Genomic DNA, 16352 nt, shown 5'->3' with positions numbered 1-16352 from the left:
CGACGCGAAATGTTGAAAGTGACGCCTTTCCGGGGTAAAAGAACGTGCGCCAAAGTCGAGGGCCCGAACATCCGAGACCCGTCTGCAAGAAATAAGACAAAACAACGCCAACAATTTAGCGGACAACTGTCTCAAAGAGAGAGCCGAATTCTCCGGCCAAGAGGACAAAAAGGAAACACCAGAGAGACGTCCCAGGTAGTCGAAAAACGAGGCCGAGGAGGGCGCACCAACCGAGAACCCCTCAAAAGGTGAGAAACCGAAGGATGTTGACCCGCAGGGACGCCTTTATAACCCTGATGGGTAGAGGAAATAGCTGACCTGAAGAGGTTGATGGTCCGGTACGCCTTACCTGCCTCAAAAAGGGAGGTGAGGAACTGTAAAAGGTGAGCTACAGGTGCCGAAACGGGATCCAAGTCCCGTTCCAAGCCCCAGCTAGCCCAATTTCTCCAGGCTGCCCGATAACACTTTCTGGTGCCGGGAGCCCATGCGTTGTCCAGTAACTGTCGAGTCGCCTCCGAAATGCCATCGACAGCTCCAGGTGTCCTGAGATCCGGCACGCCAACAGCCAAAGGGAACCGCCGAGCAGGAGAAGATCCTGAGGGTTGCGAAGGAGGTCCACGAGAGACGGGAGAAGAACAGGTACCTCCACTAGGATCCCCAGCAACGTAGGATACCAGACTTGAGACCCCCAGAACGGGACCACCAGTACCAAATCCGCCCGACGGCGACGAACCCGAAGGAGAGTCCGCGGGATCATTGCGAACGGGGAAAAAGCGTAAAGGCGGGAAGTCGACCAGTCTTGGAGGAACGCGTCCACCGCCACTGCTTCCGGATCCGGACGCCAACTGTAAAACCGGGTGAGTTGCCGGTTGAGCCGAGAAACAAAGAGATCGATGGTCATCAGGCCCCACATGTCCGAAATCGCCGAGAACACCTCCGGATCCAACTGCCAATCGCTGCCATCCGACAGGTAGCGAGAGTTCCAGACGTTGCTCAGACCCGGCAGGTATTCCGCCTGCACCCTGATGTCCCTGGAGAGGCAAGACGACCAAAACTCCTTGGCTAACCGCGCCAAGGTTGCCGAGTGGGTACCTCCCAACCGGTTGACGTAACGGACTGCCGAGACGATGTCCATCCGCAGCCTGATGCATGCATTGGCGATCCCACTGGAAAAACTCCTGACCGCGAAGGAACCGGCCAGGAGCTCCAAGGCGTTGATGTGGAGGAGAGACTCCTCCGCCGACAAAGATCCTCCCGTGGAGACTCCGTTGCAATGAGACCCCCATCCCTGGAGGCTCGCATCCGACTCGATGGTCAACTCCGGAAGGAAGCCGAAGATCGCCCTGCCATTCCACACAGATTGGCGATCCACCAACGCAACTCCTCCCGGGCTTCCGAGTCCAAGACCACCACGTCCGCAAAGGAGGCACCGATCCGAAGATGCGCAATCTTCAGCCTCTAGAGAGCATGGTAGTGCAACGGCGCTGGAAACACGGCCCGAATTGAAGATGCTAGGAGTCCAATGATGCGGGCCAGGTGACATAATGAAAGGTGAGGGACAAGACGAGCATGTCTCAACTCCTTGCGGATCGCACGTAACTTCGTCATTGGAAGGCTGAGGGATTCCGAGAACGAATCCACCCTAAAGCCCAGAAACTCCATCCTCTGCGATGGGATGAGGCATGATTTTTCCGCGTTGAGGAGGAAACCGAGGTCCGTCAGTAGGTCCGCCGTCCACTGCAGATGTTCCAGAAGACCCGCCCTGGATTCGTGCATCAGGAGGATGTCGTCCAGGTAAATGATGAGGCGAACACCCCGACTTCTCAACCATGACACGACCGGACGCGGCAGTTCGGTGAAGCACCAAGGAGCCGAAGACAACCCGAACGGGAGACAAGTGAACCTCCAGATCCCTCCTCTCCAAAAGAACCGGAGAAGGTCCCTGGAACGAGGGTCCACCGGGACTGACAGGTAAGCATCTTTTAGATCCAGCTTTACCATCCAATCTCCTGGTGTCAAAAGATCTCGAAGGAGGTGAATCCCCTCCATTTTGAAATGACGGTAGCGCACCACCGTATACAGGGCTCCGAATCTACTAGTGCGCAATCCGGGCGCGACATTGGTATGGGCAGGGGGGGAGGGGAAGCATGCACGGGACCCCGTGAGCTCTATACAAAAAAATAAAAATAAAAACTGACTGTGGTCAGCACCCATGGGTCTGATGTGATGAGGCTCCAAACATGAGAAACAAGATGGAGTCTGCCCCCTACACAAGGGGCCATAGAATCCCCAATCAGAGGAGAACTTACCGAAGGGTCTGCGAGAGGTCGGGTTGCCTCTGAAGGAGCGCGATCGCCACTGGCCTCCTCTGGACGAGAAGAAAGGAGATGGGTCGCGTTGACCCTGGAAGGGAGGTCGCTGACCAAAGGAACCTCTACCTGCGGCACGGGCCTGAAAGTTTGCATGGCCGGACAGGTAGCCCCTGCTACTGCCGGCCCGATTAGAGACCCGTCCCTGAAATACCCTGCGCATGGATTATTGGGCCTTGTCTAGCACGGTGAAGGTGCCAACAAATTGCCCCATATCTTAATAAAGGAATCGCCGAACAGGAGACCCTGGGCGTCCTTACCCGCTTCTGTGCGCGCCAAATTTGACAACTTGGGATCAATTTTAAACAAAATGGCCTTACGCCTTTGATTGCCAAAGTGGTGTTGGCATTCCCAGAGATGCAGATCGCCCTTTGGGTCCAACCCCGCAACTCTTCAGGGTCAATAGGGGAGCCCTCAGTCCTAGCTACCTCAGCTAGTTCGAAAATCTCGGCCAGCGGGCCGAAGATATCCAGCACTTTATCCTGGCAGCTGTGCAGGGCTGAGTCCAGGCCCTTTTAAGGGTTCCAACCAGTTTTGGCCAAAAACTGAGACATCTTGGGGTCCACCACAGGGGTGTCACACACCTTAATGGGGTCTAGTGGCCTGGGGCACTTGGCCCTAAGTTTGTTCCGTGTTTCACAGCTCAGGGGGCGACGCACCCAGTGCTCCAAATAGCTACCCACCTGTTCAGTGGGAAGCCACTCCGCCGATGATGCAAAGTGTCGGGGTTGAACATAGGTTCACCCGCTGAGTCCAGCAGAATGTCTGACCGACACATGGCGGAGGAGGACGCAACGTCCTTGGCAGAGGAGGCCGCAGGAGCGGAAACTGAGGGGCCCTCAAATGGGGGAGAAATATCCTCCTCTGACACATAATCCACATCCGCAAAAGCCTCCTCGTCCGATGCTCTGTCTGAGTCAGACATATTAGGGGATTGTGCTCTAGCGCACTTCCATGTTCGCGCCCGTTCTGCCTGGCGTGATGAGGCCCTTGCACGTGAACTATGCACGTTACCTTGGGTGGCAGGATGCGCACCAGTCAAGTTCTCCTGAGAAACAGGAGGCTCAATACAGGTAGGCTGCGGTGTGTTCTGGGTATCCTGCAGAGCTACTCTTGTAGGCTGCGCAGATAGCGCCTAGGTAATGCTCTGGGACAGAATGGTGGTCATGGAGCCCATGGCAGCCATGACAGCATCAGACACAGAGCGCAGAAAATCCTGTGCCTGTGCACCCTCCCCAGGTGCCCTATGATCCTCAGGAGAAGAGGGGGGGGGCATTAGTGGGAGACTGGGCAGGGTGGGACATGATGAGGTAATCAGACCTGAAAATAACTGGCCGCAAGTAAGGGGGACGTAACTAAGCAATGACTAGCCTAGTAACGCACAGCGCAAGGTACCACAATACAGGGGGGGGGGCGCAGCTAGAAGAACGAGGGCGGCAGGAGCAGCAAGCAGGGAACGCAGGGTATGAACTGCCCACAAGAAATCGCGACCAAGAAAACGAAAATGGCCGCCGAGATCTCGCGGGACAATCGCGTCATCCAAGATGGCCGCCGAGATGTCGCGAGATCTCGCGGCCGGCCGGGGAGCAAGGCCCGAATCGCGGGCAGAGTGAAGCGAGGAAGACGGGGAGGGAGGCCCCGCCTCCCGATGTAGAGACAAGCGGTCGGGAAGGGGAAACGCTGCGCAGAAACGGAGTGTGGTAAGGGGATGAAAATGAAAAACAGGCCAAAATGGGGACAGTGAAAACTGAAGGGGAACGCTGCGCAGAAACGGAGTGTGGCAAGGGGATGAAAATGAAACACAGGCCAAAATGGGGACAGTGATAACTGAAGGCAAATACAGAACCTAAAGGGGGATAAAAAACAGTGGGGAAATAACCCACCAGGAAGCGCTGCACATAAGGGTTAGTCACCCTAGATGAAGCAGCGCAGACAAACAATCCTACAAGAAACACAGCAATATAGCAACATGACAAGAGAAATGCAGGTGTACTTAGCTGGTGGAGCAGCAAAGAAAGAGAGGAGGATTCTGAAGAGGAGCCGATTGATATAGGATCTGAGAGGGGAGGATCCTTTGTTGTTATGATTATGTAAATTTCTTCTTTGCTGCTATTGGTGGAAAGTAAAGAAGAAGATAGCAATATGAGCCTCCGTGTCTTTCTGTAAAACTCAGGATCAGTACAGGATAAGTAATGTATGTACACAGTGACTCCACCAGCAGAATAGTGAGTGCAGCTCTGGGGTATAATACAGGATGTAACTCAGGATCAGTGCAGGATAAGTAATGTATGTACAGTGACTGCACCAGCAGAATAGTGAGTGCAGCTCTGGAGTATAATACAGGATGTAACTCGGGATCAGCACAGGATAAGTAATGTATGTACATAGTGAGTGCAGCTCTGGAGTATAATACAGGATGTAACTCAGGATCAGTACAGGATAAGTAATGTATGTACACAGTGACTCCACCAGCAGAATAGTGAGTGCAGCTCTGGAGTATAATACAGGATGTAACTCAGGATCAATACAGGATAAGTAATATATGTACACAGTGACTGCACCAGCAGAATAGTGAGTGCAGCTCTGGAGTATAATACAGGATGTAACTCAGAATCAGTACAGGATAAGTAATGTAAGTACACAGTGACTCCACCAGCAGAATAGTGAGTGCAGCTCTGGAGTATAATACAGGATGTAACTCAGGATCAGTACAGGATAAGTAATGTATGTACACAGTGACTGCACCAGCAGAATAGTGAGTGCAGCTCTGGAGTATAATACAGGATGTAACTCAGGGTCAGTACAGGATAAGTAATGTATGTACACAGTGACTGCACCAGCAGAATAGTGAGTGCAGCTCTGGAGTATAATACAGGATGTAACTCAGGGTCAGTACATAAGTAATGTTTGTACACCATGACCCCAATAAGCTGATCAATTTACAATAATCCAAATCAGTTTGTTGATGTCTGCAATATAGAAGACACCAGTGAAGTCATTGGCCTTTGCGCCCTGTTGGGATGGCTTATGAATCGGTTTATCAGTTTATTTCATAATGGCTGTCAACGACCCTAATCCAGCCTGGTACTCCTTAAATAAAGTACCTCATAGTACCCTCATGCACTGTGCCTATTAGGAGCACAGCATGAGGTCAGGGCTATCCCCCCGGGGGTACACGTTCTTCAGATTGATCACCTATGTTCTGAATTACTATCTCAGTCTTATTTCATTGTAGGTTGTATCGCAGAGACTAAGCACTGTAGATCTCTCGTGTCAAAGCCTGAAGGAGATTCCCGAGCACCTGTTCTACTGTCAGGACATCACCAACCTCAACCTCCGTCACAACTTCCTGCAGCTGGACAGCGCAGCCGGGGTGACCAGTTTAGCCAGGTTTGTCCAAATTTCGTTAAGACACAACCATCGGTGATGGAGTCTTGGAGAAGGCTGACGTTCATGACGTTCTTTGTGTTCCTCTCAAGGTTTTCTCAACTGAGAGTTCTGAACCTGTCACAAAACAAGCTGGGAGACTTCCCCCTCCAGTTATGCGAGATCACCACGCTTACGGAGCTGAACGTGTCGTGTAACGGGCTGACGCACTTACCACCCCAAGTTGGGCAGATGCTCAGGTCAGGTCTTCATACATTGTGATATGTTAAGAAATTATGAAGACACTGCAGCTGTGGAGCAACACACTGGCCATGTCCTTGAGTCCATAGCTCCTATGTTGTGTAGCCATTGGTCCCCACGTTTGAGTATTGGCACCATATGTACACACTGACCCCCTTTTTGGCACCCTATAACCTCACCCACCGAACCTGAAGCCCTACCAGCTTAGATGAATATCTAATGTATCCTATGTATTCTCGCTACTTACATGCAGCCTGCAGACGCTAAACCTTGATGGGAACTGCTTGACGTCATTACCAGAAGAGCTTGGATGTCTCCAGCAGCTCTCCTGCTTGGGCCTGTCATTCAACAATCTGAGTAGCATACCCCCTGTGTTTGAGAGACTTGGCTCAGTGGACAAATTGTGCATGGCTGGGAACCGAATGGAGTCTTTAAGTCTTCAGACTTTATACAACATGCCGCACTTGAAGTCCGTAGACTTGAGGTAAGCTCTGGCAGCGTCGGTGGGTGATGTTGGGAATGGGTTTATTGCCTCGGTGACTATAAACCTTCCTCCTCCATAGGATGAATCATCTTACACAAGTCATCGGCACCTTGGAGGGAATAGACAACGTCACCCAGTTTGATGTACGAGACAACCAACTGACGGCCCTGGACCTCAGATGCTTGGGGAACTTAGAACAATTGCACTGCGAACGCAACCAGATGAAGGAGCTGATTCTCTGCGGCTTCTCCCTGAGAGCAGTTTATGCTGCGTCCAACCGTACGTCACTACCTCCATAGCTGCTGCTGCACCTCCTGTGTGCCGCCATCTGCACGCCTCACATTGCATCCTTGTCTTTTTTTTTGTAGAGTTGACCTTGGTGAATGTATACCTGACTCCTTCCCAGCTGGTTTCTTTAGACTTGTCCAGGTAAGTGTATGGGTGTTGCAGCTCTGGCATGGGCACTGCTAAGTGTACTAAACTGGCTGACCTGTTGCATTTGTGAGTGAGTGTGGCAACTAGTCTCTACTCACGTTTCTGCAGCTCCCTGGGTTGGCATGCAGTGAAGAGAAGGAAGGCTCCACATTCCTTCGGGGCATTCTCTGGGTTAAAGGGGTTCCCCTGCCAGATGGTAGTCAAGGTGCCATTGGTTGTATGGGTTTTAGGTCCGGGGTCCCTGATGTCTTTGTGACTCCAGCACCCTTGGGGGCAAGTAGGTGACTGGCTGGCACAATAAGGAGACCAGTTCTCTTAAGAAATTCACAGTATTTTAATGAAGGTCATCAATGTGCACAAAAGTCATTTACAGCAAGGGAGCCTGGAGCCGTTGTTCAGAGTAGTTCCCAAAAGTTGCATAAGGGGTTGTTTTCCTCTCTTGCAATCAATCTTCTTCTCTTGTTTCTCCAGGCTGGAGGGATGCACCATCTATACATTGGTTCTGTGGACAGTGCCCTTCGGCCTTTAGTTATGGTGGGCAGCTGGTAGCTTGGAATCTCTCCACCAAATGCAGAGGAGGCTAAAGCCTGATAAATGACAATTACCTTCCTTTGCCAATATTCTCACTCTCTCTCTCTGAATTGCCTGGATCTTCTGTAATTTTTCCCTTCTATAGGCTGGTGCATGGAACTATCTCTGGGGTCTAGATAACTCTCCACAATGGCTGCTGAGTTGTTGCTTCTACCTCACATAACTTACTACACTGCACTGACCTCCTTCTTGGAGGAGTCCGCTCTCCGAGGTCTGCTGTGACCTCCCACTCCCTATGCGACTTTGTGGAATCTCCGGCACAAGCACATAATACGTGAAACACAATTACAGTGTCTTTCAGGACACCTGTGTCGGTCCCATGTTCATATGTGCCCACATTGCTGAGTAAAATGAAGTTTTAATATCTGCAAATGAGCCTTTGAGAGCAACGGAGGCGTTGGCATTACACCTAGAGGCTCATCTCTCTCTGCAGCTACCGCGCCCTTTGCACTTTGATTGACAGGACCAGGTGTGATGACATTTATAATGCCTGGTCATGTCAAAGTGCAGAGAGAGCTGAGCCTCTAGGTGTAATGGCAACACCCCCGTTGCTCCTAGAGGCTCATTAGCATATATTAAAACATCATTTTTCTCAGCAATGCGGACACAGATGCCTTCAGCCACCAAGCAACAGGTCAGCCAGTGTCATAGGTACAAAACTGCTGACAGATGCCCTTTAAGCACTGCAGCATTGGGGGGCCATGAGTTAAAATCCAACCATGGCTATAGTCTGTACCTACTCCTTCTGCTTCCACGGGTGTCAGCATCAAACCCCCCCCAACCCCAATCCACTCCAGAACATACAGCCATGAAGAATATGTAATAAAGCTATCTCCTTTGCCTAAGGAACTGCTTAACGTCAGTGCCAGACTGTGTTTGTGAAGCCAAGAGGCTGGAAGCTGTAGATCTCAGCTGGAACCTACTGACAGAAATCCCCTTAAGGTAATTGTGGAAATTCACCTTATTGCAGGTTACAATTGGAGAGGCTGTTGCTAAACATGTACCTTTCCTATAGGGTAATGGGGTGTCCCAAGTTAAGGAAGCTGCTCCTCGGACACAACCAGCTGAGGAACCTGCCGTGTCCTACTGATTGCATCCCTCTCGAAAGTCTGGATGTCCAGCACAATCTACTGAGACACCTTCCTGACTTCTTGTTCTCTGTAGCTTTAAAGTGAGTGTCCACACAGGTTTGTAAGGGTGCATTCTTACCCGATTTCCTAGCGACTACAGTGTAGTTGATCACATTGCTATGCAGAAAAAAAAGAAATATGGTATTCCACCATATACTGACTTGTCGGAGGTGATTGAAGGCCTGAGGAGAAGTTTAATATAAATGCATAAATGCTGGGAGCTTTCATGGCATATGCTAAAAGTGCACTGCAAACACAGTGTGAATACACCCTAACCCAGGCAAAACTCAATAGAGGACATTTACAAAAAAATTTATGGCAGTTTTTGGCATAATAATAGTTGCAAGATCCCTTTTTGAGGCTTTTTAAATGCCCGTGCGACAATATTTTTTTGCTATTCTCGCCACTTAGGAATGACGGGAGCTGAGCCGGGACTTCCGCTTTTGCAAATTTACTGTATACTCCAGACGCATGGACTGCTGGAGGTGTGCCTAATTTACGGGAAGGTGAATCCTCCGGCAGCGCAGGGAGGAAACGAAGAGAAAACCGGCGTAAATAGCATACATTTTTAATGCTTTGACACTGTTTGCATTTCTTCAGTCTCAGGTTTCTTAATGCATCTGCAAATGCACTGGAGTCCCTGCCATCCATGTGTAGTGGAGAGGAGAGCGGAACTAGGCTGCAAGTCCTCTACCTAACCAACAACCAGCTGACCGATCAGTACGTCCCGTTCTTGACCATACACGTGAACCTCAGGATCTTGCACATGGCTTATAACCAACTGGAGACCTTCCCCGCCAGGTGAGACGGTGTTAAACAGCAGCCTTGTAAATCCTTGACTAGTGAATTCACCTTAAACCAACCTGGAGTCTTGTCTTCCAGCAAACTGAACAAACTGGAGCATTTGGAGGAGCTGAACCTAAGTGGAAACCGCCTAAAGTCCATCCCCAGCACTGTATCCAACCTCAGACATCTGCACACCCTCATCGCTCACTCCAACTGCATCAGCGTGTTTCCTGAGATTTTCCATCTGCCGCATATCCAGGTCATTCCCCCGCCTACAACCTACACTATCAGACCTTTCCTAGCTCTCCACTTCTAGCTCTGATCCCCTATTATCTCTCCTCTTCCCCCCTCTCTTACCCTGCAGGCTGTGCTACAGCTGTAGACTTGTGTACATGGTGTCATCTCATTGTCACTGACTCGGCCTCTGGCATGAGATGTTGCTGCTCTTTGTTCCTGCAGCTGGTTGACTTGAGCTGTAACAGTCTGATGGAAATCCCGGCGCCCGATACCCTGCCACCCGCCCTGCAAGAGCTGGACTTGAAAGGGAACAATGACCTGGTCCTGGATCATCAGCTCCATGACATCTTCAGGTATTCACTTCACTAATGTCCTGCAGGCTGCACTACGCCCCATCGTGAACGATGTCAATCAGGAAAGTGTCAGGCTCACAAATCAGTGCAACGGTAGAAACTAGGCCATAGAATACACCAGGACTATAATTTACAAAAAAAAAAAACGAATCTCTACGATGGCAAATCTATTTAAAAGGTAACCTACTAGTAGAGACCGGCCGGAAGAAACTGCGGTGTACATCAAAATTGTGAAAGCCGTTTTGGAATAGCTTATTCCTGTGCTGATCATGTGAGCTTACACGCCCAATGCCTGAGGCTGCACTACTGAGAGATTCCGTCACCATAAAGATCTACAACTCACATGGCTTGAACAGTGACCACAAACATGGTCTCCATAGCAGGACTGTAGCTGATGGCATGCCATCAGGATTTCTCAGTAGTGCAACCTCAGGTTCTGGGCCTGTAACTTACCGTATATCTCAGCCTAGACATAATGTATTCAAAAAAAGGTGTTCAGATTTTAAATACACTCTTAGTCTACCTGCACAAAACCACGTAAAAAACACATAAATCAGCACTATTTATCTTGGTTTTTGTGTGTTTTTTTTTAGCCAGTTTTAATTTTCTGTTTATTGTAACAACCCCATTAAAGTCTATGGAGAAAACCACTATACAGACGGCATGGACTTGCACAAAACAGCGGGCATGCTGCATTTTTAAAGCCATATGGCAGGTCAATTTCTGTACATGACATTTGGCAACTCTCATTCATTTTGCTGGTACCATATTCTGCACCAAAAAAAAATCTGTGGATTTTTTTTTTTGCATAATCTGCAACGTGGGCAGTTACCTTTTAAGAGCCTTTCAGTTGTTTTGTTCACTTGACACAACTGAGGGGTCAATGCATAAGACCAACACATTACTGCGCTAGCTTCACTGCCACCATCTATTAACGGACCCTTCTTGCCTCTTCCTGCAGTCACATCCCCATCCTGAAAACCGACAACAAGCCGCTGCCTAACGCGGAGATGGCGCTGCCGTCCATTCCCTGGAATCATGGCTTAGCTGAGATGTCTGGCCAGAGGAATAAGTGAGTATTGTTGCCATCCATGTTCGGTGGGCATTGTGGGGTGACCTGCAGTAATGTTGGTTCCTCTCCCGCAGGCTCTGTGTGTCTTCATTGGCGGTCAGTGACTTCGCGGAAGGGGTAGAGGCTCTGTACGGCATGTTTGATGGAGACAAAAACGAGGAGGTGCCGCGCCTGCTGCAGTGCACCATGGGAGACGTGCTTCTCGAAGAAGTGCAGCAGTCAAGCTGTGATACAACGTCCATATGCCACACGTTCCTGGTGTCACACAGGTCTCTGCCCTAAATTATCAGCTAACTAGTGCACACTGACGGCGTTTGGTGCTGTGCATCCTCTTATGTCTTCGGGGCAGATAGGTTAGACCTCTCCATGCTGCATGTGACGGAACAAGAGAACAGGGAGCGGTTTGCAAAAATGGTTCTGTATTTTATCTCCGCTCTCATGACCATCTGTTTTGGAATGGAAAAAACATTTTTGGAGGAAAAAGAGACTGATGAGTGGATTGATAACTAGATGGATGAAAAAAAAAAAAAAAAGTTATGCCAGCACCTCCTGACAAAGTGTAATAACGGGTGGATGAATGTGTGGATAGACTGGATGGTGGGCAGACGGATGGATGGGTGGAAGGACAGATGGGTTGGATTGATGTACAGTTGGAAGGACTAACTGGATGGATGGTTGGACAGGCAGGTTGGATGGGTGGAAGGACATTCTTGATGGATGCATGGGTTGGATGGATGGCTGGAAGGACAGGCTTAATGGACAGATGGGTTGGAAGGATGGACGGACAGACAGGAGGGTTGCAGGGATGGGTGGACAGATGGGCTAGTTGAATGGATGGGTTGGATTAATGTACAGATGAAAGGACAGGACGGACGGAATGGATAGATGGAAGGACCAGCTTGATGGAAGGGAAGGACAGGCTGAATGGACAGAGGGACGATCAGGCAGGTGGGTTGATGGACAGGATGAATACAAGGATAGATGGAGAGAGAGAAGCAGTTAGATAATAAGATGGATATGAGATGTATATTTCCACTAGTTTTCAAACTATATTGTTAAAAACACAATGGGGGAGATTTATCAAAAAAGGAAAACTGGCCGAGGCAGCTTTCACACTTGCCGTAGCCCTCTCCAGGAAGGCTGTTCGGGGGGGGGGGGGGGGGGGGAACAGCCTGCCGAATCCGTGCTACCGCAAGTCCACTGTGCCGAGAGACGGCCGGACAAAAACCGCAGCATGCTGTAGTTTTATTCCGGTCACCTCTCGGCATGTTTGCCGTGCTGCGGCCTGCCCCCATTATAGTGACTGGGGCCGGAGTGGAGGCGGCGGTACGGTGGACTTGCGGTAGCATGGATTCGGCAGGCTATTCCCCTGCCTGAACATCCTGCTGGAAAAGGCTACCACAAGTGTGAGAGTAGCCTAAATTGCGCATGCCAATCGGGTTCTAGTTTTCATTTTCCAAAGAAGCTCTGAAAAGTGGAATCTGATTGGCTGCTATGGACAACTAAGCCTTTCCCTTTGCACCAGTTTTGATAAGTCTCCCCCAATGTGACACCTTGTTAACCCTCTAATAACCCTGGGGATGTTGGGCTCTTGCTGCCTGTTTCTTCTCCCATTAGGAAGTTGGGGACTGCAGGTCAGAAACTCGGTTCTTCCGCCCTCTTGTGTTACATCGGACACACAGCACCTGAGCACAGCAACAACTTCTCTTTGACGGTAGCCAACGTGGGGACATGTCAGGCCGTGTTGTGCCGAAGCGGGCAGCCGTTGGTTTTATCCCGCACGTTCAGCATTGAGCACTGCCCGGAAGATCTTCTGAGGATCAAGGAGCAGAAGGCGATTATCACAGAGGTGAGTCATGGTTTTATGTTTCTCCTTGAAGGTCTAGAGGTTTTTTGTCTTCACTGCCAAGAAATTCAGGAGTATTTTTTTTGTTTTGCAGGATAATAAGGTGAATGGCGTAACCTGCTGCACTCGTATGCTTGGCTGCACATATCTACACCCATGGGTGCTTCCTGAACCTCATATCACAAAGTTACCGCTTACTGTGCAGGACGAGCTGCTGATTCTTGGGAACAAAGCATTGTGGGAGTACATGCCAGTAATGGAAGCCGTACAGACCATTCGGCACTTGCCAGACCCGCTTTCAGCTGCTAAGAGGCTCTGCACTTTAGCACAAAGCTATGGTTGCCAGGATAACGTCGCCGCCCTAGTGGTTTGTCTTAATATTGGAGAGGATACCTGCACTTGTGAAATGCATACTCTGACTTTACCCAGTCCATCCGGCTTACCTTCCACACCTGCCACAAAGGAATCTCCAGACTCAGTGACGCCATCTTCTAGTAGCGGCATTGCCTCGGAGTTCAGCAGCGAGATGTCGGTATCTGAGGTGAGCAGCGAGGTGGGCTCCACAGCCTCCGATGAACACGCCATGGCTGGAATAGATGGAGGCCTCATCCTCAGGCCAGAACGGCGGTGCAGTCTCCATCCGGTTCCTTCTGCCAGCACTTTTCAACGGCAGCCATCTTGTGCCACTTTCTCCAGCAACCAGTCGGAGAATGGTCTGGACAGTGATGACGACCTGCAGGCTGAGGGCCTTCATACTGGCAGCAGGGTGGAAGTAGAGGTGGATATTCACTGCAGCAGGCAGCACTCCCCCGAGCCTTCTGCCCTGGGCACGTTTCAGGGACTGGAGGAGGATGATGGAATTTCAGTGCAGATCCTACAGCAAAACAGCATCAATCACAGCGCAACGTCGGGCCAAGAGAAGGACGAGCTACCCTCTTCATCCTCCGGGTCTTGTCTCTATTGGAAGAAACACTCCAATGGGTCTGTTGTGCCCTTGGAAGAAATCCTTAACCTCATTGAGGTTGCCTCTGAGGCTCCTAAGAGAAAAACTGGCTACTTCTCTGCACCTTCACAGCTGGAACCCGAGGATCGCTTCGTAGTTCCTCCGCATCTGGAAAACGACGTTCGGCAGCAGTTGAATGACTTAGAATCTGGAGCCGAAGAAAGAGCCAATGCCCTTGAGGAATATGATACTGCTTTGTGACCGGGCGAACCCAAGAACTTCGGTGGCGGGGCCACATCAACTGGCCCCAAAATTGCACATTTCTCAATTCTCACTCCTGTAACGTGCGGCAGATGGATTTGCCAATCACAACATACCTCTTGTACCTTCCCCCATTCGGAGCCAAATGTTTTTTGTTTTGTTTTTGTTTTTTAATTTATTAATGAATTTAAGTCCTGGTTGTTGAGCCAATGAACAAATGTGAATCTAATCCAGATATTTATATTTTTTAACCACTTGGTCCCATTGAAGGTACGATGCAGCCAACTAGGGTGTGATCCAGTGGAGGTACTTGAAGATGACTTATCCACCTTCCAGATATAGTGGAGGAGGAGCTCGTTTGTCTTGGGGGGGGGGGGGGTCAGATTGCCCTACAATACACTGACGAGTCCTAACGTGGACAGCAGTCTTTCTGCCCTGTCAGAGCCAACTATCTTAATACCCCAGGGGTAAGTGGCATACCCAGAAACCGAGCCCCCCCCCCCCCCCCCCCCCTAGACACGGAGTAGCTTATTTACATAGTACTTTACTGAATTTGTACAGTTTGCAGCGACTGATGCACTTTGCAGCTTGGAATGAAGGTTGTCTGCGGGAATATTCCTGTCGTGGTCGCTTTTCCTGAGCCATTCTTGATCAATCTCGAGCAGCTTATGAGACACCTTAGCACTTTTGGTACCTTGCAAAGTGACTAGAGGAGCAAGAACAAGGAATCGTACATTCCCATTAGATTCGCTAAGTGTGGCGATTGATTGAGCTATATGAGCCTCCGTTATATCATGTAGAATTTACGTTAGTGGAGGGTCATATTTTTAAGATATTGACTAAATTATGAAATAATAATACTGTAGGGTCTACATCTGACTCTGTGAACGTCTCCAGAGGAGTCTCCCAGGTTTATAACCAGCGGACATGAGCCAATTTGTTTTTTTTATATGCACTTTGAACTAGATTCATGGTACCTGGGAAGGGAGGGAGAGGGGGCAAAGACCCCCGCCCGATGCAACAGAAGAAACTGTAGAGATCCCGTGGCCTGGTCCACGTCCGATATTGCTAGAAATTTGTCTGATTTGCACTAAACGCTTTATAAATTTCAATGTGTGACACTGCAGATTGCATTGCTTTCTCCAGTTGGCGTCTTAAGTCTAGCTTTACAGACATTTGGTTGTGAATGAACCGACAGAGTCCAAATCCAACGAGGAACCTTGGCAAGGATTGGACAGTCTGTACTTGGACCACTTTTCCCCATGATGCTTTGCCTGCTCAGGGCTCTCCCTGATATACACGGAGTCCTCACTACTTCTATTGTCATTCCTGGTTTGAATGTCGATGCCATGTCGCCACAAGAAAATCTCGCCAATGGGGAGGACAAATTTGCTGTCTTAGTGTTTTCATTTTTGGCTTGATACCGGCAGAGGGGTCCAGTCATGTCATTGAGGCGCGAGTCCCTTCATCCCTCGCTCCTGATGAATTTTACATAAGTTGCTGCTGTGTTTATTTCTGTGTTGGGGGTGGGAGGACTACTCGGACATCTCTGTGCTCCAGTGAGATAGCCCTAGGGGTTATATATTAATAATATTGGAAAATGCCTTGAGGGTCGTATCTGTTATCCAGTGTCTGATGCTGCATCTTTCCCCGTCTCAGGCCTCCTTGCACACTTGGGTTTTCTTCATTTCTCCCTCTGCCACCACCAGTTTTCTACAGAGACAATGGGCAGAGAAGACACTGGGAAAGGATTTGGTCAGGGATTTGTCTTGTATTCTGCACCCCCATTGTGTGCAAGAGCGATCCGCGTTGCCGTGTCTATGGATTTGAAATCTGCATCGAGAAGACAGGCCACTTCTTGATGTGGATTTCATGTGGCAAGCAATCCACATTGATTGGGACTAATCCATGTGTGGACAAACAGAAGTTGTCGATGCAGAAGGAATTCCTTGAATTTCTGCCACGAAGCCCACGTCCAATACATGTTGGGAAAAAATCAGATGTTTGACCGCCATGTCTTAAGGGAGTTGTGCTATGTTTTAAATTTATCTCCTTCAGGATAAAGGATATCTGATCGGTGGGCATCCAACCGCTGGGATAGACACTGATCCCAAGAAAGGGAGTCCCATTTCCCTGTCCTCATGGGGTGGGCAGGTCAAGCGTGATGCCATTCCATTCTCTATAGGAGAATACTTCGCCAAGCTATTTCTGACCGTCC

General features: G+C 49.7%; 1 protein-coding gene across 1 annotated transcript in view; it reads left to right on the top strand.

Annotated features, from left to right (window-relative positions):
- PHLPP2 (PH domain and leucine rich repeat protein phosphatase 2) overlaps window positions 1-14620 on the top strand; it is a 30223-nt gene extending 15603 nt beyond the window's left edge. The window contains exons 6-19 of the mRNA XM_044269575.1: window positions 5605-5759; window positions 5849-5995; window positions 6250-6480; window positions 6560-6759; window positions 6849-6909; window positions 8353-8448; window positions 8522-8677; window positions 9237-9437; window positions 9519-9681; window positions 9882-10012; window positions 10974-11084; window positions 11159-11353; window positions 12702-12933; window positions 13025-14620. Coding sequence (XP_044125510.1) covers window positions 5605-5759; window positions 5849-5995; window positions 6250-6480; window positions 6560-6759; window positions 6849-6909; window positions 8353-8448; window positions 8522-8677; window positions 9237-9437; window positions 9519-9681; window positions 9882-10012; window positions 10974-11084; window positions 11159-11353; window positions 12702-12933; window positions 13025-14134 — 3189 coding nt within the window. The 3' untranslated portion in view covers window positions 14135-14620. The remainder of the gene's footprint in view (window positions 1-5604; window positions 5760-5848; window positions 5996-6249; window positions 6481-6559; window positions 6760-6848; window positions 6910-8352; window positions 8449-8521; window positions 8678-9236; window positions 9438-9518; window positions 9682-9881; window positions 10013-10973; window positions 11085-11158; window positions 11354-12701; window positions 12934-13024) is intronic.
- The last annotated feature ends 1732 nt before the right edge of the window (window positions 14621-16352 follow it).

The sequence above is a fragment of the Bufo gargarizans genome, chromosome 10 (genome assembly GCF_014858855.1).
Source record: "Bufo gargarizans isolate SCDJY-AF-19 chromosome 10, ASM1485885v1, whole genome shotgun sequence".
Lineage (NCBI taxonomy): Eukaryota > Metazoa > Chordata > Amphibia > Anura > Bufonidae > Bufo > Bufo gargarizans.
Note: the sequence above shows the minus strand (reverse complement) of the source record. Positions and strands in the feature narration are given on the sequence as shown.